Below are 24318 nucleotides of genomic sequence, written 5' to 3' on the forward strand. Positions count from 1 at the left end.
AAAGAACATTCTGCAGTCATATTATTTGAACAAAAAAAGTGAAACAAGCAGAAGCACCAAAACATCATATGTCAATTCTTCCGTCATAATGCCATTTGTGAGGGAGTGTAGCATATTATGCTGCGGTTGCTATTTGAACATGATCGAGCATTGCAGTGTCAACTACGTTCTCAAATTTAATTCATGGTTGAAACATGGTGTATCCAATGTACTGTGCAAGGGGAAGGGCTGCTTCTTCAAGCAATTGTGCGAAAGGGGATCTCAAAACCAATAACAAGCTAAAATTTAGCAAGAAAATTATTTCAACTTAAACACGGGTATCTATTGTCAATGATTCATCAAAACGATACACACCCAAACTGCACTTTTAAGATTTTAAGAAATCTTTCTAACCAGTGGTAGTATTTGGATTGATTTGTTCATCTCATTTGAACGATTCCTGCGCTAATCAGCTTTTGCAACTTGTTCATCACCATTGGATTCTTGGTGTGTCCTTGAGCCGCCTTTGGATTTTCCTGGAAATCAGTCAATACCTACAAAAAAAAAAAAAAAAAAAAAAAAAAAGCAGATACATGAATCAAATTCTTGGTGGCTAATGCGTGCACATCAGTCGTCCATGAATTACGCATATGCTAACTAAGAACCAAACATACCTGTCTCATAACAGGATCGGTGAGTATATTTTGAATTTCTGGGTCCTGCATTGCTTTGGCCTAGAACATGAAGATCTTATCAGACCAATTCAAGAAACACTAGACTAACTAAAAGCTCACTTCAAGCTCTTGGAAATCATGATATACCTGTCTTTCCTTCAATTCTTCAGGGGTCAAGTCCCCACGGCTTGCCTTGTTAACCTGTTCTACACATCTGCAAATCAAGTTTTCAACTTTCCGTTAAAGAGAATTTTTGTAAGATCTGGAGAACATAGCATTCTTTATAAGGGTGTTGAAACCTCTCCCTAGCAGACGCGTTTTAGAAACCTTGAGGGGAAGCCCCAAACGGAAAGTCCAAAGAGACAATATCGGCAAGCAGTGAGCTTGCTAATACCAATTCAAAATACAACCAAATAGACTATGCATACCTTCTCATACCATCCAGCAATTCTTGGTTTTTAGGATCATGTTTTAATCCCTCCTGGTAGGTTTCCAAAGCCTTTTCATATTCTTTCATGAAAAACTGAACTGCACCTTTCCTTGTATATCCCTTTACAAATGTAGGATCAAGCTCAATGCACTTCTCTGCATCCTTCAAACCCTCAGGCAATGCCCCCAACTTAGTATAGCAAGCAGCACGGTTACTATATGCCTGAAAAGAAATAATACATCAGATTACAACTCGCCTTAAGAACTAACTCAATCTCTTCAAAGACACCACTAATGCTCCGACCTTTGCATCCTCGGGGTTTCTTCTCAAGGATTCGGTGTAATGTTTCACGGCCTCGGGATATTGTTGCTGCTTAAAACACTCATTCCCTGCAAAGAAATTATTAGACATAAAAAATCAAATGTACATAACAGTGGTTGAAATATGAGAAATCAACAACAGAAAAAACTCACAAAATCGAGTGTCAGTTGATTGAAGGAAGTTAAAAAGAAAAACACAACCCAAGATTAAAAATATAGCAGCTTATGGATTAACGAGGTAGATTTTTTTGTTTAAAAAAAAAAAAAAATTGGCTACAATTTGCCAATTAGCCAATTGCTTTAATCAAGTAATATCAAATACTCAAAATCTTACAGACTCCATCAGTTCATTTATATTTCTTCTAAAAGAACAGAAATAAGGAACAAAAGCTAGGGGAAGGGCGTACCTTTTTCCCGTTCCTCATCAGCTATCTTAGGATCAAAATACTCTTGTTGCTCCAAATCCTTCTTTGCTTTCTCAGCATCATTGAGTTTCTTCAGGGTGTCAGGATTTCTATGCTCAGTAAGAGCCTTCTGGAAAGTTTCAATAGCAATATCATAATCCTTTGAACATTTTGCCAGTTTCACATAAGCTGTTCCTTTCCTGGTCAAAGCCCTTGCAATCATCTTAAAGTCAGACCTGAGCTCCCTACCCCTCTCAACAGCCTTATCACAATCTTTGATACAATCTTCGTACTACAGAGAAAGAACAAGCATATCTTAAGGTTTCACACTTCAAAATGCCTTCAAGGAGTTAATGCGAGGTGGGAAACCCATTTGGCACAGAATAAAAACATGATAAAAGATTCTATAAGGCCCTCTCCTCCTAAATAATTTGCATTCAAAATTTTCATTCGCCTAAAGTTCAAGGCCATCACTCAGTAACAGACAGACAGTGGACAGACACTTCCAAAACTTGCCTCACAACACATTATATAGGAATGGAAATAAATCAAGAAAGCCATCGACAGTAAACAACATGTAAAACCCATCACCTTTCCCGTCTCCAAATAGACAGCAGCTCGATTTGTTAAGAAAGAGATGTCCTCATCGTTCAACTCAAATGCCTTGGTGTAATGATTAATTGCCTTTTCGAAATCCTTCTTCTTGTACGCCGCATTGCCCGCCTCCTTCTCCTTCTGTGCCTGCAGCTTCTTCTCCTTGGCCTCCTTCTCCTCTTCGACAGCTTCCATAGGCTCTGGCTCTGGCTCTGGCTCCTTCACCAGCTCGGCCTCAGCAGATCTTTTCCGTTCCGCCGGCGAAGAGGACGCCTCAGGAACATCAGCCTTCTCCTCCCCCGGATTATGCAACTTCAAGTTCAGCAAAACCCCTAACGCAGCCATCACTCTCTGATCCTTCAAATGCATATTGATGCTATTAGGGTTTCTCTGAATATCCTGCATTATATTCAAAAAATCTGGCTGCTGCAGAAAAGCCCTAGTAGTCGGATCAGCGGTCAGTTTAGCCCACATCTCAGGTCCAGAGAAAACATTTCCGAATGGATTCGGTGGAGGCACCGGCCGCGACCTGGAAGCCGCAGACTGAGCATCAGCCAGTCCAGATTTCAAAGCTTCATTGCTAGGATCAATCTCCAACCCCTTCTTATAAGCCGTTACAGCCGCCTCATGTTCTCCGAGACCGAGATGAGCAGCGCCGAGCCGGCCGTAACCCTTAGGCCAGTCCGGCTTCAACTCTACGGTCTTCTCAGCGTCAACCAAGGCCTCGGAATATTGATGGAGAGAAGCATAGGACGCAGATCGATTGGAATAGAGAACATGATTGGTAGGAGCAAGTTGTATGGCATCGGAAAAATGGCGGACGGCGGCGGAGAAGTCGCCGGCTGAGAACGCCGCATTGCCCTTAGCTTTGGCTTCGTCGGCCATAGAAAATTGTTCCGTCGGACGACAGAAATTGTGAGAAATCGGACAGAATCCGGCGGAAAAGTTGCAGAGACTAAGGAAGAGGAAAGAAATTTTTATCGGAAAAGAATTTGAGAGAGAGAAGATGGACGAAGAGAACAGAGTGTCCTCGTAGGTTTCTTTTTTTTGGATTTTTGAAGGAGTTCTGGAATGTTCGATTGTCCTGGAAATTTTGGCTGTTTGGTAACGCCGCTAGCTTATCATCTATTGGAATAATAAATCATCTGTTTGGTTGTGCTAACAAATTGAGTCAATAATAGTCAATTGTCTTAATCATATATTTACATTATAGTTTTTCTATATATTAAAAAAAAAAAAAAAAAATTAAATAAAAAATACCCATAAACTTTCTTATTTTCGAGCTTCGTTTGACAGGGAGAGGTTTCCACACCCTTATAAACAATGTTTTGTTCTCCTCTCATACTGATATGAGATCTCACAATCCACCCTTTTTTGGGGCCAGTGTCCTCGATGGCACACTGCTCGGTGTCCACCCTTTCGGGACTCAGCGTTCTCGCTGGCACACCGTCACCACTTCTATTAGATAATGTGCTCTTTGGGTTTTACCTTTCAGACTTCCCTTCAAGGTTTTTCAAATATTTTTGTTAAGAGGTTTCTACACTCATATAAATAATGTTTCTTCTCCTTTCCAACTGATATGGGATCTCACACACATCTAGGATGTGATGAATGATGCTTTTGCCTCCAGTAGCTTACGTGCTGCTTTCTCGCACTACGTACAGCAACTGCGAAGCTACCACTACTATCACTACCTCTCCCTCGTTGACCTTCCCCTTTCGATGAGGAAAGCTGCACTTGCACTCTGAGCGTTTAATGTCGAAACATCCCGAGCTATGGATGTTGCTACTGATCCATTGTTCTTTCCATTTATTACTATTTCTATATTCCTATAATTTATTTGATTATAAACAGAAAAATTTGACACATCATTTAAGTCTGGTAGATTATGCAAACATTCTCAACAAGCCCTTTCGTCAGTGATTTCTAATAACAAAGTTAGTAAGTAAAGGCTTAAAAGATTTGTCAAAGTTCAGAGAGTCCAGGAACTATTGATGAGCTAGAGAAATATACTAGATCAACACTACTCTACATGACCCTTCAAGCGGGTGGCATTAGGTCCACAATAGCTGATCACGCATCATCTCAACACCATTTTTCTTATATTTCTTTTAAAATCATCTAAATTGTTACCGATCGAAATTTATAGATCAAATAAGAAAACGGAAAAAAAAAAAACTTTTTCAAAATAAATTATCGGTCAAATCGATATATATCAAAATTGTCAATATTATACTAACATTATTGAATTTATCAATAATTTTGAATTTTCTACAAAGAAATAAAGTTTTGTAATACCTTATCAACTATATAGTATATAAAATAATGTAAATAAGTGAACTATAAAATATGTTTTCGAATAAATATCTGCTACGTAACAAATTAAAAAGGATATTTTTAACGCGCTTGGTAATAGGTATTTTTGAAATTAAAAAAAAAAAAAAAGGTAATATTAATTTTTTTAATGTTAAAAATATATTTTTTAACGTTTTTAAAAGATAAAATGTTTTTTTTTTGTTGGAAATTTTTAAAGTTTGAAATTTATGGATTTCTTTTATAACTTAGCCTAACTAGTATAATCAATTTTAGCCTTTTTCTCTCAAATAAATTTTATTTATTTATAATTATATACATTTAGCTAAATATAATCTAATTTATTGTTTCATCTCGAATTTTATTCTAAAAATAATAATAATACTGTAACAGACAAATTATTATTATATATATATTTTAAAAAAAGGCCCAACACTTTTGACCGGTAGTTGTGGCCAGATTCAATTCATAATGATCAGATTAATTTGGATGCTTTTTTTTTTTTTTTTTTTTTTCTTTCATAGGTTAATTATTTCATAAATAAATTTATTTATACTACTGAGTTAAATTCGAAAAAAAATTTATACAAAATTTCTCGAGTTGATTGAGTTGATGACCTTGTTCTAATCGAGTTCCTAACCCAACCTTTTATTTTCGAGTTAGATTGAGTTTCAGGTTATTCTATTTTTTTAATTATTTTAAAAAAAACATATTTATCATCGATATATGTTGCATTGATAACTAAAATTTCAAATATTGAACTTTATAAGTCACGACGCATTCTATTATACGATATATGTAATCTTATTATCGTGTTGGACAAGTTGACTCAACAAAAATAATGTCAACCCAGACAGATAAGAAATTTAAAATATTTATGATTTGGATTAAATAGTCTAAATTGATCGGATTATTAGATGATATTAATTTATTTTATTCCAAAATTAAGAACATAAAAAACAAAATTTGGATAATTATAATTATTATATTTAAGGAGGAAAAAAAAAAAAAAAGCAATAGCCGAAGCCAATTTGACCACTTCTTTTCAGTCACTGCCAGTGATCTTTAAACTCTGAACACACTCTACTTTCCCCAGAGACGGCGCCGGCAGCCGCCAGTCCGCCGCCTGGATCGACTGTGCTCGGCCGCAGCAATGCAATTCCTAACCTCCTCAAACTCGGAGACCCCAACCGGAATCACGATCCGACCAGGATAATCAAACCCATAAATCCTCTCGGCCGCCTGCAGCAATTTCCCAAACATGGGATGGTTGAAGTAAATGACGGGGACAAGATGGGTCTCCGTTTGATCCTCGGGTCCGCCGACGTGGACGGCGAGATAGCCTTTGGGCGGTGGAGGCGGAGGGGAGCGACGGCGTTCCAAGCGGCCGTAGCCGAGGCGGCGAGAAAAGGAAGCGGTGGCGAGGGAGAAGAGGTTGGAGAAGGAATTGGAGGATGGGGGAAGGTTGAAGTTGAAATTGGGTGTGGATTTGAAGATGTTGAGGAGCTTGATTTTCAATTTGAAACCTCTGGTTCTTCGCATGATTGGGGAAATGGGTTCTTTCTCTAACTTTGATGTTAATGGTGAGAGATTTTGTGAACAAAACAGGGGTTTTATAAGAGGAAGAAGAAGAAGAAGAAAACAGGGGATTTATTTTTCAATTATGGAATTCTTTTTTCTTGCTTTTTGGGTTTTCTTCTTTTAGTCTCTATCTTATTTACATCTTTTTAAATAATTAAATTTCTTTTTCAATTTTATTTTAAAATTTGGTCCCCAAATGTTTTAATAAATTTTTTTTTTTAGTTCAACTAGTTTAAGCCTTCAACTTTGAAGAACACCAGAAGTTAAAGGGTGTTCAAAAAATTCCATGACTCGAAAAACTCCATCAACTTAATCCAACTCAATCTAACCGGTATGTTTTTGGGTTGAATTATAAATTTATTTGGATAGAGTTCAAATAAATAAAAAACTATTGATTTAATTGATTAATAACAAAATTAGGTGATGTGATTCACTTTAAATTAAAAAAAATATATTTATATATACATATATTTATTTAATTTTATAATTAGTTTATATATTTATTTAATTTTATAATTATTTTTAAACTATAGTCACGTAATTATATATATTCAAATTAATTATAAATGTCAATTAAATATTTAAAAATAAATAAATAGATGTTTTACTAATTATATTAAAAACAACTATTTTAATGGTGAAATTAATTCAATCTAAAAAATTCATGATCGGGTTGTGTTAAATTATATTAATAAAAAAAAATTTACAATTTTAATTAAAAAAAACATATATATATATATATATATATATATATATATATATATATATATATATATATATATATTTGTCTAATAGTTTAGTTTTGTTTATATCACATTAACATGTTTTTATTAATTAATTAAATTGGGGTTAGAATTAATTTAATGAGGTAATAAATTCCTAACACAATTTAATTTCTAAATTTTATGTTATTGTCCAAATTTATATTTAATATTTTATATTTTAAATTTAAGTTCTTATTTATTGATGTTTTAATTTTTTTCTTTTTTTTTTTCTAAATAGGAAGAGATGAGGTGGAAGTTTTAATTTTTTTAATTGAAGGGAGGTTATAAGAATTATGCTTTAATTATTTTATTTATGATAATAACATATTAAAAAAAAAATATTTTACATAATTTTGCTGTTTTTGGCCCATTTCTTAAAATTAGTTCATTTATTTTCATTCAATTTAAAAGAAATTAATAATTGATTAGCTTTTTTTTCCCATGACTATTTATGGTCATTTTTATTAGGTCAATTTTTTACAAAAAAAATTTAGTTATTATATTTTGATTGAGTCTTTAAATCGCATAAATTAATTCAGGGGTTATTTTGTATTAAAAAACAGGAAAAAAAAGAGAGTATAAATATAAAATATGCGACCAAAATGGGTAAATAAACATGAGAAATTAAAATTAAAATTATAATTATAATGTATGATGTCAACTCAGCGGAGCAGAAGTCCACGTTCTCCCCATCATGGGTTAGGCATAGATTTTGCAATGCAAACTACAAACTCAGCCACACACGTGTCCCCTCCACGTGTTTTTCTCTTCCTTGCGTTTAGGGTTTCCTAAGCCTTCTACCTTGTTCCATACTGATCCTATCTCGTTATCTCGTTTAGAATGTTGTCTTAACCAAATTCCTTTCTTTGATCTTGATCGGATAGTAACTCGTTTTGAATATTGTCTCCGACACATTCCCTTCTTTGTTGTTCTTGATCTGATGGCAACCTGACAATATGTTTATCTTGACTATTCTATTATTCAACTCCCTGTAAACAATGTACAAACGCATTAATCTATCATTCTTCTTACCAAATAGCACTTGTATGCACCAAGTGAATACGTCGAGACGGATGAAACCCTTGTCCAACAAATCTTGCAATTGTACCTTGAGTTCTTTCAATTCTCCTAACGTCATGTGATACAAGACCTTGGAGATAGGACAGATACGCTTGAAGCATCCTAAAGCCATGTCATGATGTTTTTATAAAATGATAGGTCCCACCATACAGTACTTGGTTGCATTTTCCGACCCAACAATGAGGTTACTTTATGAGTATTTCTTAAAATACTCAAGTCACGTGTTACTCTTATTTTTCAAGTAAGGGTAAGGTACCCCGGTATGAATGGCGACATTACAATGAAGGTCATGAAAGCAGAACTAAGGTAGTCTCATTTATTTCTGTTTAGTAGCCCTTAGATTAGATCCACCGTTTGTTTTGTCAATGAGAATGTTGTTTTAAAGAATTTCTTATGAAAGTTAAGTATATGGCACCTTTTATGAAACCTTTTCATAGATCTTATGCACATACTAGATATGTCATGCATGTAGTGACGTTTTTATTTTATTGAGAAAATAGGGTCGTTATAGCGTACCTCATGGCTCCTACACGTGTCATAATTATGATTGTGATGTTATGCTATGCTATGTTGTGCTATAACTATGTTATTATTAGATTATGTCTGATGTAGAATCACGCTTATGATATTGATAACCTATGATGCACAAACCTCCATCACCACATCATGTAAGCTATGCTAAGTACAAAACATTTGGCAGAAATAATGTATGCATGATTTATAGGCTCGTTATATTGTTAATGAATGAAGGTTTGACTTATATCATAAACTGATGTCAGGGAGTATGTATACGAGCCCACCTAGGAGGTCCATATGCACATGCATGGACCGTGTGTAAGGAAGTACTACACATCCAACCATGCTCGGACTTGAAAGCAGCCTAAGGCCATGTCATGATGTTTTTATAAAAGGATAGGTCCCTCCATATTACATGTGTTTGCATTTTTCAACCCCAACAGTAAGATTACCTGTGAAATATTTCTTGAAATATTTCTTAAAATACTAAAGCCACATGTTACTCTTATTTCTCAGATAAAGATAGTGCACTTTTGTATGGATGACAACATCACGATGAAGGTCATGGAACTAGAATTATGATAATCACATTCATGTCTATTTGGTAATCCGATTTTATTTTATTTAAATTTATGTTATTTATGTTATGCCTTCTTATTTTATAACAATGTTGTTTTAAAGAATATATTATTTACGTTACTTTTAATAAATATTTTTTTATGTACATATTAATCAGGTCGTGCATGTAGTAGTGACTTGTTTTTAATAGAAAACCATCGAAGGTAATAAAAGGAGGGTAAAGAAAATCGAACTCTTTTTAATGATATTAAAAAAAAGAAAGCAGGCTAGAATTAACCAAAATTAGAAGAAGTTAATTAACGTGGTAACGAAAGAAATACCAAACCTTCAATAAATTACAAACCACTCACTTTATATTTTCCACTTTATTTGTTGGAAGAAAGCAACCCAAATTTTTAAAAAGCTAGGGTTGCTAAATTCCAAAAACATAAATTGTACAACAAAACAAAAAAATCTCTATCATATTGGACATAAGTAATTCAGACAGATTGTTCGAAGTTTTCATATCCTTATAAGTAATTCGGACAGATATGGAGTTGAAATAACTCACTCGAAAGACCCTATACGTGTACACAATTGGTACAATTCGAATAAATCCTATAAGGAGAGATTATTCAAGAAAGTTAGTTGTAGCGATCAATCAACTTCTCAGACATAACTATAACTATAGGTTATCAATACTACTACCATGTAGAAACTTGAGTAAAGAAAAAAGTCAAAAACCCTAAAGTTGCTGGCTATAAACATTGAGCAAGTTCGGCTCCTCTCACAACCTCTAGTTGCATGTCGCCCGACTGAATTAGGCTCTAGTTTCATCATCGACGTCCACAAAAGCATCAACAGCTCGTCTTGCTGTTCACAATTGTGTCCAGCTCATGGTTGAGACTCCAGCTTCATGTCCAACTCCACGAAAAGGATTACATTATGCTAACCATTCATGTCTCGGAACATCTTCATCGACAATTCAGCTTTGTCTATGAGCATTCGACTTTCCGTTATTCATTGTATAAGTTTTTTTTCATAATCATAATTCAACTAGTTAAAATATATCCCTCAAGTTAAGCCATATGTGTTGGATTTTGTTTTTGTTTTTTTTTTTTGGAATAAATATTATATATAATGTTTAAGCCCAATGGTAGAAAATACCACAAAGGTAGTTGTTAATTAACTTATAGCCACTAACCAAACTGGTCAAGGAGGATTGCTTTCTTCTGGAGAAGAGATGTTATGGAGACTTGAAAGCCTCCTCCATGACAGCCTACACAGTTATAAAACAAAGGCATACACCCTGCATCGGGCACGAGCCTGCCACAAACCGAGGTGCAGTATCGTTACAACTTAGAAACTACCAAACCACAAAGAAACAGATGTTTAAGAAGTTAACTGGTTAATCTTGTATATCACATCTACAGTTATGAGCCATCTAATTATATCATGGATCACAAATATTAAGATATGAAATATACGTTAGGAACCACAAACCTCCACAACGGTATGATATCATCCATTTTGAATATAAGTCTCAAGGTTTTGCTTTTGGTTTCTCCAAAAGACCTCGTACCAATGGAGATATATTCCTTGCTTATAAATTCATGATTATCCCCTTAATTAGCCAATGGGGGACTCCCTCCCAACCATCCTCAACAATAGACACCATACGAACTCCCAATAGGCTTGAAATTTTCGGTATGCCAAGTAAAGTAGCGTACTTGCTCATGGGAAACATGGATCAAAATTATTCAGAAACTGAATTTCCATCCTCGAGTTCAGAAGAATATCAATTACAAAACTAAAATAAGAAAAACTACAAAATCATTACGAGAAACACTAACATTGAGCATTATGTTTCTGTGATAAACTTGGAACAATTCCATGTCTAATCTAGAACAACCACATAATGGAAGTACCTTATAACGAATGGAGTAGCTGAAAACATCTAATTGCCTATTCGTGCGGCAGTGGACAGAATTAGGCGACAAGTGTGCTAGCAGTAGTTGACTCGCTGAAACAAGGAGAAAAAAACCAGTTAATCAATCAACGGGGAAGAAGGATGATAGTAATTAATATATAAGAACTAAGTTTCAAATAGCAAAGCTAGAGAAAGGTTTCATTATCCTTCAACATCCAACCATAACTGGAAGTTGATTATAATGTGTTATTATCCCAGAATCCCTTTTAGGGGAAGAGAATAGTGTGACCCACAAAGCAAAACGAAATGATACTTTGCATAAGGAGGGGAAATTTAACTCCATTCTAACGATTAGTAATTAGAGTGCTTAATATTGAGGATGGTCGGGAGAGGAGTCCTACGTCGGCTAATTAAGAGGTTGATCATGGGTTTATAAGTAAGGAATACATCTCCATTGGTGTGGGGCCTTTTAGAGAAACCAAAAGCAAAACCATGAGAGCTTATGCTCAAAGTGGACAATATCATACTATTGTGGAGGTCCATGATTCCTGACATGATATCAAAGCTAGGCGAGATTCACCACAATCGGTGAAGAGGGAAAGTTCAGCTCTCATGGTTTTGCCTTTTGGGGAACCAAAAGGCCAACCAAATGGCCGCATATCAATAGAGAGATGTATTCCTTACTTATAATCTCATGATCAACCCCTTAATTAGCCGATTTGGGACTCCTCTCCCAACAATCCTCAACAATCCTTTCCTCGAACAAAGTACATCATAGAGCCTCCCCTAAAGCCTATGGAGTCCTTGAACAGCGATGTGAGACTCCTCACCCAACAATTCTCAAACACTTAAAACAACGATCCATATTTAAGTTCTAATACAGATAAAAAAAACAAAATAAACTACAGAGATTCAGATCATTGAGCACTTACTATTTCCATACAGGTGGGAGCTTCTTGGTCTTCTTGTAGTAGCGGGCTAGCCGATGAATCCTGCTCTCGACAAGAATCAACCTGAACTTCGAGTCCTTGTCCTTCCTGTTCCTTTCCAAATGCTTTCTGATCGAGACAGCCTTCTTAATCAAATGGTAAAGATCCTCAGGAATCTCCGGAGCAAGCCCTTTTGATAACATTGCAAATCACAGCCATCAAAATACACGCTAAATTACCACTACACCAAAAAGCTTAAACCAATAGACTAAGATACATTTAATCTTCTAATCTATCAAACATCAGTAAGGGGATTCAATGTCACCAAACACAAATTGGCGAATGAGCATCAGATATAGTTTTAACTGTTAAGGTTAAAGAAAACATATGATTTTCAATTGAGAAACAACAGAAGCAAATACCATGAGCTTTAAGAATGCGCAAGATCTTGCTGCCAGTTACGCTCCTGACCTGAGCAATACCATGAGAATCACGAAGAATTACACCGATTTGAGACGGAGTCAAACCCTTCTTCGCAAACTTGCAGATGTTTTCCTCAACCTAATCACCACACACACAACATGGATTCAATAACTGCTCGTTTCAATCGAAGTATGCTGCAACTCAAACATTATAGATAATGGCACTTACATCTTGAGAAGAAATCTTGAGCCAAGTCGGTGGAGTCCTCTTGTACGGCAATGCTGACGCCGAAATACCTTTTCTGCAACCACAAATGAGAGGAAGAATTGAGTCATTGAATCGGAGGGATTGGAAGATGAGAAATAGAATGAGAATGAAAAGAGAGAAGAAGAGGAACTGACCCTCTGCTGTGCATACGACCCATTGTTGACGACTATGGTGAGCACGCAAAAGCTCTCTATCGTTGCCACTCGACCAGACACGAAACCCTAGCTCTTATCAGATGGGCCTTCGTTTTATAGTTTTATGGTTCTCCTAAACTATATAATTATCTCTAAAAAGAAATTCTCTTGTCTAAATTTTTTTAATGAAAAATCATAAACGAAGCATTCTTTATAATAAGTTATAAGTGTGTGGAAACCAGTGAATGCGTTTTAGAAACCTTGAGGGTAAGCACAAAAGAAAAAAAATTCAAAGAGGACAATATTGGGCCGATACAAATGACATCATAACCAGACACCAGGTGTTGTACCAGCAAGGACGCTGAGCTTCGAATGGGGTGGACGTGAGGCGGTGTGTCAGCGAGTACACCGGACCCTAAAGGGGGTGGACACGAGGCGGTGTGCCAGCGAGAACGATGGGCCCGAAAAGAGGTGGATTATGAGATCCCACACAAGTTGGAGAGAATAACAAAGCATCTTTTTAAGCGTGGACATATCATCATAAACCTATTTGCTAAGTTCTCAAAATTTAAAACTTACGTTACACGAGTCACTCTCACCAATGCAAATCAAAGAACAATCACTTACATACAGCGAGTTTATAACTCCCTAAAATCATTAAATATTTTGTGGTTAATCTTACAAACTCGGTATGGTACTTTATTTACATATTTATACGTGAACACGATTTAAATTAAATTATTTGTAATAATTATAAAATTAATCGTATCAATTTTCTTATTCGGACAAGACACTCAATCTTATCCATATACTATAGACTCATTTAGGTTATTTCTGGAACAGGATCTTGGTGCATATTAATTATAAAATAATAAAAATAATAATTAATTACGAGGCTGACATATTTTTTTTCACAAACAAGTTTAATTCACTAATTTTCTTTTTTCGGTTATATTTCCATTTTCCCGTTCCATAAAACAAGAACAAAAATACGTCACCTCCCACTCTCTGGCGAGCGTCAAAGGGAAAGGAAAACAGAGAGAAAAAAGAAAATTCAGAGCTCTGTGAAGATTCAAACCTAAATCGAGACCAGAGATGGGCAAAGATCTGAGCAATGATCAGAAATCCTCCATGAGAGAGGCCTTCACCCTCTTCGACACCGACGGCGATGGCCGGATCGCCCCATCGGAGCTCGGGATCCTAATGCGTTCTCTCGGCGGCAACCCCACTCAAGCCCAACTCAAAGCCATTATCGCCGAGGAGAATCTTACTGCTCCCTTTGATTTCAATCGCTTCCTCGAGATCATGTCCAAACACATGAAGCCCGAGTCCTTCGATCGCCAGCTTCGCGACGCCTTTAAGGTTCTCGACAAGGACAACACCGGCTACGTCCTGGTGTCCGAGCTCCGACACATTTTGACTAGTATAGGTGAGAAGCTGGAGCCGTCGGAGTTCGATGAGTGGATTCGAGAAGTGGAGGTTGGACCGGATGGTAAAATTCGGTATGAGGATTTCATTGCTCGAATGGTGGCCAAATGAGGAGGGAAGTTATGGAAAATTGGTTTTGTGTGCTTTACTCGACTGCTTTCTGAAGTAATTTGTGGCGATCTTTGTTGTTTCTCTTTTTTCCCTTTTCTTTCCAATTTCTGTTGATTGGTTTCAGATTACAAAACTTGCTTGGATTTTGGTGGGATGGATGCGGGTGATGTTCGCATACTTCCCCAAGTAATGCTAATATTATTTGGAAAGATTTAGGATTATAATGGGATGAATATGTGTGGATGGATTCGAGGTGTATTGAAAACTGTGGTTTTCTGGGTATCTTAGGATCTGTTGATTTGTACGTGTTTCATAGCTTAAATTGCTAAAAATGGTTAGCTTCTTCCGCAATTTACTGTTCCGATGATTGATTTTTCTGCCGGCCCTTTAAGTTAGTGAGACTGAGTTAGTGCCTTCATGTTCACCATGCCATGTTTTAGTTTGTAAGATCTGAAAGATTAATTAATCTTCTATTCTTTCATTTGGCTTAGCCTCCTGAGATATGCATATGTTTTATCTTCAAATCCTCCTGATATATTTTTGGTGTTCTAGGATTAATTATAGTTTATGTCTGAAATGTGTGAAGGATCTGTTGCTCAACGTAAGAGTTTCTAATGCAGTGAATTGAGTCAAAAAAAAGCGGCCGAGGTTGGTTCTAGCCTCCATTTTTATTCTATGTACTTTTTTTCAACTAGATTCCTCTCTATTTCAACAAGAGATCATTGATGCATGAGTGGGATGCACAGATTCTTTTAAAACTTGCATCTTTCTGTGTATTTGAGATTCTATATCTTCTGTCGGGTTCTGAGACGATAGAGTAAAGTCTTTAGTCGTTCGGCTGTGGAGGTACAGGAAATCAGTTCCGGACCTATAGTGTTCTTTTTTACCATATAGCTTTATAACATTCTTTTTGCCAAGAGTTATGTGGAAACATTATAGTTTATACCTCAGGATCATAGTTTTGCTCTCTGTTGGAATTCTGTGCATTTATTGGATTTAGAATGAATAAGATTTTGAAGGTTCTAAGTTATCTTCATTGGATACTGGGGTGAGGTTTGTGGTGCAGTTTAACATGGAGTTGTTTGGAATGTTACCTTCCTAGTATGATTACTTCATATCCCAACTAATGAGAGTCTGCCTTGTGCCTTGAAAAAAACACGGGCTTTGGAAGTTCATAGCCGAGTTTTGTGAGAAAATTCATGGATCTTTTAAGAAGATCGGAGGAATAGAAAATTCAATGGAGTCTTTGCTTTAAACAATTTTGTAGGTCTTGTACTTAAGGAATTAGTATGGAACTTATAACTAGTAGGATTAAGACCTCCCCAAACATGGGGGATGCATTTTTTAGTTATTATGTAAAGCTTTATGAAGATCTGGTAAAACGTTAACTGCATTTTATGGATACCAAGAAACAGAGCAGGTCTGTGGATCATGTCAATGACTCTGGTTGATGAATATACTCCGGTCAGGTATAAAGCTTCAGTTTGTGTTGAGACCAACTGGAGACCTCTAGTTCTTATTTAGTGATCACTTTTTTACCTGGATCAAAGTTGGATATAGAGGGTGGATTCTTGATTATTCGAGGACTTCCTTGTGCGAGTTGGGGACTTGCAGCTTCTTAGCAGCTATCCCATACTTCATAACAATCTTGTAACGGCCCAAGCCCACCGCTAGCAAACATTGTCCTCTTTGGGCTTTTCTTTTCAGACCTCCTCTCAAGGTTTTTAAAACGTGTCTGCTAGGAAGAGGTTTCCACACCTTTATAAAGAATGTTTTGTTCTCCTCCCCAACCGATGTGGGATCTCACAAATCTGATCAGGGATATTTGGACGAGAAACCACCCCCGACCACACACGCGTGCTCACACACACAGATTTAAAGGACTTTTTTGTGGTTTCCTGATCTTGAAGATATTAATGTTGAATTCAAAGTATGAATCCACTCATTTTTCTCTCTTCTCATCATTGTGTTCAGAAGTTTTACAGTGTAATATTAGCAGAGCTATACCCTCGAATTGGAATGTGCTTTTGTAACCTTCCTTTGGGTCTGTGAAATTTCTTTCCTCAGTTGTTTAACATGCATATATTTTGATCATGGAAGAAGATGAAGAAGTTGCTTGTGATTGAGTTTATTTTCATTTTGTGTGAATTTTTTCCTCATTACTTTGGGATCCTGATGGACAGCAGGTCTTCAACCCTACGCATATCTGCTGCATATTGCTTTGACCAGTTTAGCTGGTTACCTTATGTGTAGTCCTTTATATTCTTTTATATGCATCTTCTAGATAAACCATAGGCCAAAATTACATTTCATACATCCTTAGTGTTCGGTACTCCGACATGCTGATTATGCTTCTCTTTCTCTTACAATATTGCATTCGTCGCAATAAATAAAGAACGGAGATTCGAACCTATGCCTGATAAAGTGAGACATTAGATGTCTAACAAATTGAACCATATGTTAGTTGAGATATGTAGAAGGTGTTGCTGTTTTGGCTTAAAACTCATTTATACTGTTGATGCTGCCATATTAAGGGCATATTGTTTCTCGTTACTCTTCTAATCTGAGCAGTTTTCGTGAGATTTTACGTCAGTTGGAGACGGAAATGAAACATTCTTTATAAGAGTGGGGAAACTTCTCTCCAGCAGATGCATTTTAAAACCTTGACGAAAACTCAAAAGATAAAGTCAAAAGAGGACAATATCTGCTAGCATTTGGCTTAAGCCATTACAATCGAAGGTATATAGATTTTCGATTGCACCATTATTTTGAATTGAGTATGTTTGAATTGTACTGTCATTAAAGCATGCATCTGACCAAAGCTGCTTTTTGTTTTAGGGAAAAGTCATATGAAATATGTATATCTTTCTTGAAAATAAAGCCCTTTGGCTCTCTTAAAGAGATTTTTCTCTTTATTTTCTTTTCTTATGGCTGATCATGTTCCTTCAGGAGAGACATAAGCAGGTTCGTTCGAGTTCGATTCCAAATCGGTATTGGTTAAATTACTACTTTTAAGTCCTTGAAGTTTTAAGTTTGTGTTTAAAGGTATTTCGAACTTTAGACATTAAAAATTTTAATTTTTTTTTTTTTATCGTATTTGTTTCCAGTCCTCCGGGAACAAAAAATGTTGTATTGTTTTATTATTATTTATTTATTTATTTATTTATGAAAGACAGATTTTTATAAAGAAAAATAATTTTAACTGTTTCATTTAAATAAATAATTAAAAAAAAAAACTAATTTTCCATGTAATTTTTTTATTTCTTTATTTGAAATTTGTGAGAAATAAATTAGAAATGGATACCAAATGTATTATTATTTCTTTCTCAAATAGAAATTATAAATAATTACTAAAAAATGATTTCAAGCTTTAAAAAAAATTGACATTAAGTTTGATTTTTTTTTCTTTTGCAAAAAACGATAAATAAACAGAAAGGGAAAAGTAATATTTATAAGATAATTTTTTAAAAGAACATGAAGAACAATGTTGTGTAATTAAATGTGTTTATAAATCCATTTAAACCCTAAAGTATATTAATTAAAACTCATAAGACTTCTTTAAATGCAACTATTAACATAATGTTAAACGAATCCGATTTCATTTCCTAAGAAGGATTACTTTATAATTTTTTATGCTATTTTAGTAGAATTTTGGGAAATAATAATTAAGCGATTATAAATGAAATTATGTGAAATTAATTCACCTATAAAAAAATCATTATTAAAAAAAAAATAATAAAGAAATAAATAATTGGGTAAGTCAAGCTTGAAAATTTAGGAAATTAATTATAAATTGTAGACCTTTATTTTCCACTCTCAATCAATTATCGCAAATGGTGGTAAGGTAACCTTTGAAATTTCAACCACAAAATATCACCTTTTCCACGTTACCAATTCCCCATTTTCTCCTTCTTTAACCTTTCATAACCCTACGATTAGGGTTTAGGGGATCGTACATCAACACGAGTTCTTTCACTACACTTCGTCTGTACGTACTCATATGCATATTGGAAAAAATTTGATCTTGTTCGTATAGATAGTAACTATAAATTATTTTAAACATTTTTTAATTATCATATCTTCAAGAAGATCACTATCATTCAGATGTGGTATCGATTCATTTATACATCATCTTTTACTCGAGTATCACATTGTTATTGTTTCTTGATCTTGTGACCATGATGAATAACTATTGATACAATCTAATAATCAAACAAAAATTAATATGATAAAGCATATTAGTGTTCATCCAAACAATTATATAGTAACAAGGACATGATGCAATATTAATTAATTAAGTAATAGTATCATCAAACTATAGAAAAGTCAATGTCATAAATGATCTCAACATTCAACATTCCATCAAAATTCAAAATTCAAAATTTAAAATTATATATATTTTTACTCATTTCTCTCTCAAATAATTTTGATATCATACTCTCCCATTCTCTCTCAAAGGTTGTTCCAAAAATGGAAATAAAATAAAATAAAAAATAAAAAATAAAAAATAAAAAGGCAAATGTTGATAAAAGTGAGAGAATGAAAATGATGGGCATATTAGTAGTGTAATGTTCAATCTATAAGTCACAACACATCACTAAAATTAGATCGGTTATGAACTGTTAAATATTATTGATATATTTTAAAATATGGGTTGTGGTCGGGCTGATTGGATCAAGAAAATGTCAACCCGCAAATCGAACGAAATTTTTTTAATTTTTTTTTTTTAAATCAACTGAACCCAAACCGAAAAAAATCTTATTGAATAGTTTAGGTTAGTCAGATCATATGAATATACTTAATTTAGGATCTTATTAGACATAAAAAAATTATTTTTATATTTAATAAATGAGTTAATTATTAAAATATATATATGTTTAACAATTAAAAAAAAAAATTAAAAATTCCAAAATTGCCCCTGAATGAGGGTTACATTTGAAAGAGGGTTTTTTTTTTAAAAAAGAGTTTGGCGGTAGAGTTAGTTGAAAAGTAATCTTTTTTCCGTAGCTTTGTGCTTTTTACTTTATTTTCTCCTTTTAACTGATTTTTAATCATTTCATTTATTCAAATTCAATTTTTTTTTTCTTTTTTATATTTTAATCAAAAGGAATATCTCTTTTTGGTATTTATTTAATGTTTTCAGTTTTTAAATTTGGCATTATCCTTATAATATTAAAATATAAACATTTTCAACAATATTATTAAATTTGTAATTTTAATACGTCAATTTTCTACAACAACGGGCAGTTTTGGACCATCGATTACTCAACCGTTCTTTCACTATCTTACTTGGAGTTCAATTAGGTCTTTTCAGTGTTAACGAAACATGCATGAGTATATCTTGCTTGTCGGGACATAAATCAGAACCTTGAGTATGATCGTTGTTGTTTTTTTCATCTCATCATTTAAATTTAAGATTAAATACGACGCTGGAATAAATGAGAAGTACATGAATGAATCAAGACTACATTTCCTGAGAATAGGATAACAAACAAACAAAAAAAAAATAATAAATTGAAAGTTATACTTATACTAACAATGTGCACATTTTTTTTTAGTATGAAGTATGTTTTGATTGAAGCAATCAGAATCATAAATCAAACGATTATGCATGTGAGATCCCACGTCAATTGAAAAAAGGAACGAATGGCAGCAAGGACGCTAGGCCCCAAAGGGAGGTGGACTGTGAGATCCCACATCGATCAGGGAATGAATACTAACAAGGATGACTCTGAAGGTGGTGGATTGTGAGATATCACATCGGTTGGAGAAGGGAACGAAACATTCTTTATAAGGGTGTGAAAAATCTGTCTCTAGCAGACGAGTTTTAAGAGGACAATAGGAAAGCACATGGAGGACAGTAGAGAAAACCCAAAGAAGACAATATCTACTAGCAGTGGTTTCGGCTCTTATCGTGCATATGTATTAAAAAAAAATATTTGGGAGTAAGTAAGAAAGCTGGAGTCCAAAAGAAGGGTCCTTGGTTTAATAAATGGGACATAGAAATGTCAACACCATGTGGAAACCCATACTATATACTAAAAATTAAATGTTAGGTCATTTTCCAATATATTTATTTATATATATATTTTAAAAAAAATTAAATTAAATGTTAGGTTCCCTAACTTGTTGACCTAAAGACTACCCCAAGAATGTCAGCAGCCCTAGAAGACTCTACGCTGTCATTTTATATTATTTTATTACCTTTTTAACCTTTCTAGTTTTTTTTTTTTTTTTTCAAGATGATTTAATTTTGGTTTCATAAAAAAAAAAAAAAAAAAAGCAGAAAAAGAAATTGGTAATTAAAGTCAATATTATTTATTACATCATAAATGACTAGCCTTGAAGTCACGACATCAAATAGTTCCAAACGGCAGTTACCCAATCAACACGAAGACAACATCTTTGTCTCTTGCCACGTCACAATGTAAATGCTAAATCAACGACTAGAAATTCACTAAAAAAATCACAGCAGTCACAGCCCGTAATTTTAGCATTTCCCTTCCCTTTCAAATCTAAAACCCGAATCCTTATGTGAATGTGTCAGCAACTCCCACGACTAAAAAACCCCAATTCCAATTTACCAAATTGCCCCTCTTTTTGAATTCCCTCTCTACGTACTCTGTTTCTCTCTCACTCCTCCCCTTCTTCTTCTTCTTCTTCTTCTTCCTCCAATTCGTTCTGAAAGTTCAGAAGATGAGACCCATTGAAAAATAAGAAGAAATTCGAAGTGAAAACTCAGAAAATTTGAGGGATTTTGAGAGATTTGTAGAAAAACGAAATGGGTTCTTCATAAATGACGAAACAGAGGAGTTTGAATCTCATAAAAAGAAATCCAAGAACAATCATGGGGTTTCTTAATTCCACCATTTTGATGTTCTTCGTAGCTTCCTTTTCGTGTTCTCAACTTGTTTATGGAAATTCCGAAGTGAAAGCGCTGATGCAGTTGAAGGCGTCTCTAGACCCAGAAAACAGAGTATTGAAGTCATGGACGATCGACGGCGACCATTGCAGCGGTGCGTTCGACGGCGTGGCTTGCAACGAGCACCGGAAAGTTGCCAACATATCATTACAAGGACGAGGACTCTCCGGTACAGTGTCGCCGGCGGTAGCGGAGCTGAAATGTCTTTCTGGACTGTTCTTGCATTACAACAATTTGTCTGGAGAGATTCCCAGAGAGATTTCGAGCTTAACTGAACTTGCTGATCTTTACCTCGATGTTAACAGCTTCACCGGAAACATCCCTGAAGAGATCGGAAACATGTCTAATCTGCAAGGTTTGTTTTGTTCTCTGTTCATTTGAAACCAGCTTCGCCGGCGACAACCCTGAAAAGATTCGATCTTTGTTTGTTTGTTTGTTTTGTGCAGTGTTACAGATTTGTTGCAACAAATTGAGTGGAAAAATCCCACCAAAGATGGGATCATTGAAGAAGCTAACAGTTCTTGCTTTACAACACAACAGATTAAGCGGCGAAATCCCTAAATCCATTGGAAGCTTAGAAATGCTTAAAAGACTTTATTTAAGCTTCAATAACTTCACCGGCACAATTCCGTTCAACATATCAACAATTCCCCAGCTGGAAGTTCTTGATGTCAAGAACAACTCCCTCTCCGGCCACGTCCCTGCCGGTAATATCCCTTTCTCTTCCTCTGTTTCCTCTGTTTCCTCCTCTGTTTCTTCTTTTTTTTTTTTTTTATGTGGTTTTTGATTCAATTCCTTGAATGAAAATGAAGGTTTGAGAAGATTAAACGAAGGGTTTCAAGGAGAAAACAATCGTGGATTATGTGGAAATGGGTTTATTACGGTGAGAAATTGTACAGTTTTTGACAATGAAAACATCAAAGGAGAAGGGTTTCCGCCATTTTTATCAGAACCAAACGCTACTGCTCAAAGGGACATCCCTGAATCTGCCGACTTCTCCAATGCCAAATGCAATCAATTTCATTGCTCAAAAAGTCCCAGAAGAGTTCCAAAAATTGTTGTTGTTTCTGTTGTTCTTATCATCTCTGTGATCTTCTTAGTGTCTGTCATCCTCTCTCTGTTTTGGTACCGTCGTCGTAAACAAAAGATCGGTAACTCATCGATTTCGTACGACGATCGGCTCAGCACGGATCAGGCTCGAGAGCTCTACTCGAAGAGTGCTTCGCCGTTGGTGTGTCTTGAGTATTCTCATGGATGGGATTCACTGGCTGATGGGATCAAAGGATTGGGATTGTCTCAGTATCTTAGCAAGTTTATTTTCAATATTGAAGAGGTTGAATCTGCAACTCAATACTTTTCTGAGGCTAATTTGGTTGGTAGATCCAGTTTTTCAATGGTTTATAAAGGGGTTTTGAAGGATGGTTCATCGGTAGCCATTACGAGTATTAGTATGACTAGTTGCAAGTCCGATGAAGCCGAGTTTCTTCGCGGATTGAACTTGTTGAGCTCCCTACGACACGAAAATCTCGTTAGTTTGCGAGGCTTTTGTTGTTCGAGGGGTCGAGGTGAGTTCTTCCTCGTATACGATTTTGCCTCGAGGGGGAGCTTGTCTCGGTATTTGGACGTCGAAGATGGTAGCAGCCATGTTCTTGATTGGTCTAAGAGAGTTTCTATCATCAATGGCATTGCAAAAGGTTTGATACTCTACTTTCATTCCCCAGACAATAACCGATACTCAAATGATTTGTTCTAAGGTCGTTTCTTGTTTTCGTGTCAGGCATTGCATATTTACATCACCAAGAAGTAGACAAACCGGCCATGGTACACAAAAACATATCCGTTGAGAAGATTCTCATCGATCATCAGTTCAATGCGTTGATCTCGAACACTGGCATCTCTGGACTCCTAGCTGATGACATTATCTTTTCGTCTCTCAAAACAAGTGCAGCCATGGGATATCTCGCACCTGAATACATTACGATCGGTCGTTTTACAGAGAAGAGTGACATATACGCATTTGGAGTCGTTATATTTCAAATTCTTTCTGGGACACGAAAACTTTCAGGGTCTCTTCTATTGGAAGCCGAAGTTTGCAAATTCGAGGATTTTATCGATAAGAACCTGAAGGGAAACTTCTGTGTAGCCGAAGCTACCAAGCTAGCCAATCTTGCACTATCATGTACCAATGAGCTGCCCCTCAACAGGCCAACCATTGAAGATTTGATAAAGGAGCTAACCAAAACTTAGTTACCTTTATTCTGGCTCTCTCTCTCTCGGGCCGACGATGATCGAACCGAGCCTCCATTGTTGGAAGCTTTAATCTTCTTCTGCAAATTGAGATGCATATTGATAATGAAGAAGAACATGTAAATGTGGAAAATCTTATGTATAATAACATCAGTTGGCTATACCTTCCATTTAGAACTGCAATTTCTTTTTCTATAAAATTTGGACTTGACCAACTCCATTTGTCTCATTAGTCATACGAAACTAGGTCGAAATTCGTTTGAGAATTTGATTATGAAAGACGTACGTGTGAGAATTTCACCTAGGTTTCAAGATATAAGAATTGGGTTTAGATTTGAATACCCAAAATACAATTCAAAATCTCGTTTGAGCTTTCACTTGGGCTTCCTTTAAATAGGAATGTTTTGTTCTCCTCTTCAATCTACGGGATCGCGATGTCTACTCCCTTCGAGGCCCAGGATCCCTGCTAATACACTGCCTGATGTTTAGCTCTGATACTATTTGTAACAGCCCAAACTCACTGCTAATAGATATGGTCCTCTTTAGGCTCTATTTCGAAGATGAGTTGTCGGAGCAAAATCCATGACGAATTCTGTATCTATGAACGAGGGATTAGGCAAACTGGAAAGTGGGTCTTTTATCAAATCATCATATCATCTTCCACTTTACTGTCTATAATATGTATAATTAATTATTAGATGAATATACTAATTA

The 24318-nt window shown here is 35.3% G+C and overlaps 5 protein-coding genes and 1 pseudogene across 5 annotated transcripts; 3 read left to right on the top strand and 3 right to left on the bottom strand.

Annotated features, from left to right (window-relative positions):
- Positions 1 to 259: 259 nt before the first annotated feature.
- Positions 260 to 3446, bottom strand: LOC111800277 (hsp70-Hsp90 organizing protein 1). The gene is made up of 7 exons (XM_023683892.2): positions 2399 to 3446; positions 1811 to 2099; positions 1387 to 1472; positions 1082 to 1305; positions 801 to 867; positions 654 to 713; positions 260 to 533 (listed from the first exon to the last, which is right to left on the bottom strand). The coding sequence occupies exons 1-7, from the start codon at positions 3284 to 3286 to the stop codon at positions 420 to 422; spliced, it is 1728 nt and encodes a 575-aa protein (XP_023539660.2). The 5' UTR covers positions 3287 to 3446; the 3' UTR covers positions 260 to 419.
- Positions 3447 to 4008: 562 nt separating this feature from the next.
- LOC111800117 (uncharacterized) lies at positions 4009 to 4526 on the top strand (annotated as a pseudogene).
- A 1196-nt stretch (positions 4527 to 5722) lies between these two features.
- Positions 5723 to 6388, bottom strand: LOC111801054 (uncharacterized). Its single transcript, XM_023685020.2, has one exon. The coding sequence runs from the start codon at positions 6254 to 6256 to the stop codon at positions 5798 to 5800; it is 459 nt and encodes a 152-aa protein (XP_023540788.2). The 5' UTR covers positions 6257 to 6388; the 3' UTR covers positions 5723 to 5797.
- Positions 6389 to 10959: 4571 nt separating this feature from the next.
- LOC111799766 (small ribosomal subunit protein uS15) lies at positions 10960 to 13019 on the bottom strand. Its single transcript, XM_023683239.2, has 5 exons — positions 12897 to 13019; positions 12724 to 12796; positions 12495 to 12633; positions 12076 to 12262; positions 10960 to 11236 (listed from the first exon to the last, which is right to left on the bottom strand). Exons 1-5 carry the CDS (start codon positions 12917 to 12919, stop codon positions 11203 to 11205), a joined length of 456 nt encoding a protein of 151 aa, XP_023539007.2. The 5' UTR covers positions 12920 to 13019; the 3' UTR covers positions 10960 to 11202.
- An 846-nt stretch (positions 13020 to 13865) lies between these two features.
- On the top strand, positions 13866 to 14717 carry LOC111801136 (putative calcium-binding protein CML13). The gene has a single exon (XM_023685123.2). The coding sequence runs from the start codon at positions 13992 to 13994 to the stop codon at positions 14433 to 14435; it is 444 nt and encodes a 147-aa protein (XP_023540891.1). The 5' UTR covers positions 13866 to 13991; the 3' UTR covers positions 14436 to 14717.
- Positions 14718 to 21063: 6346 nt separating this feature from the next.
- Positions 21064 to 23767, top strand: LOC111799798 (uncharacterized). The gene is made up of 4 exons (XM_023683278.2): positions 21064 to 21712; positions 21804 to 22064; positions 22170 to 23051; positions 23135 to 23767. The coding sequence occupies exons 1-4, from the start codon at positions 21232 to 21234 to the stop codon at positions 23602 to 23604; spliced, it is 2094 nt and encodes a 697-aa protein (XP_023539046.2). The 5' UTR covers positions 21064 to 21231; the 3' UTR covers positions 23605 to 23767.
- Positions 23768 to 24318: the final 551 nt, after the last annotated feature.

The sequence above is a fragment of the Cucurbita pepo genome, chromosome 8, assembly GCF_057944985.1.
Source record: "Cucurbita pepo subsp. pepo isolate OVF chromosome 8, ASM5794498v1, whole genome shotgun sequence".
NCBI lineage: Eukaryota > Viridiplantae > Streptophyta > Magnoliopsida > Cucurbitales > Cucurbitaceae > Cucurbita > Cucurbita pepo.

Coding starts and splice junctions, on each gene's coding strand:
- LOC111799798 (XM_023683278.2), top strand. CDS start 21,232: ATGACGAAACAGAGGAGTTTGAATCTCATAAAAAGAAATCCAAGAACA. Junction 21,713..21,803: donor AAACATGTCTAATCTGCAAG/GTTTGTTTTGTT, acceptor TGTTTTGTGCAG/TGTTACAGATTTGTTGCAAC. Junction 22,065..22,169: donor CTCCGGCCACGTCCCTGCCG/GTAATATCCCTT, acceptor ATGAAAATGAAG/GTTTGAGAAGATTAAACGAA.
- LOC111799766 (XM_023683239.2), bottom strand. CDS start 12,919: ATGGGTCGTATGCACAGCAGAGG. Junction 12,634..12,723: donor TCAAGATTTCTTCTCAAGAT/GTAAGTGCCATT, acceptor TGTGGTGATTAG/GTTGAGGAAAACATCTGCAA. Junction 12,263..12,494: donor GCGCATTCTTAAAGCTCATG/GTATTTGCTTCT, acceptor TGTTATCAAAAG/GGCTTGCTCCGGAGATTCCT.
- LOC111801054 (XM_023685020.2), bottom strand. CDS start 6,256: ATGCGAAGAACCAGAGGTTTCAAATTGAAAATCAAGCTCCTCAACATC.
- LOC111801136 (XM_023685123.2), top strand. CDS start 13,992: ATGGGCAAAGATCTGAGCAATGATCAGAAATCCTCCATGAGAGAGGCC.
- LOC111800277 (XM_023683892.2), bottom strand. CDS start 3,286: ATGGCCGACGAAGCCAAAGCTAAGGGCAATGCGGCGTTCTCAGCCGGC. Junction 2,100..2,398: donor TCTATTTGGAGACGGGAAAG/GTGATGGGTTTT, acceptor CTTTCTCTGTAG/TACGAAGATTGTATCAAAGA. Junction 714..800: donor AAGAATTGAAGGAAAGACAG/GTATATCATGAT, acceptor TTCATGTTCTAG/GCCAAAGCAATGCAGGACCC.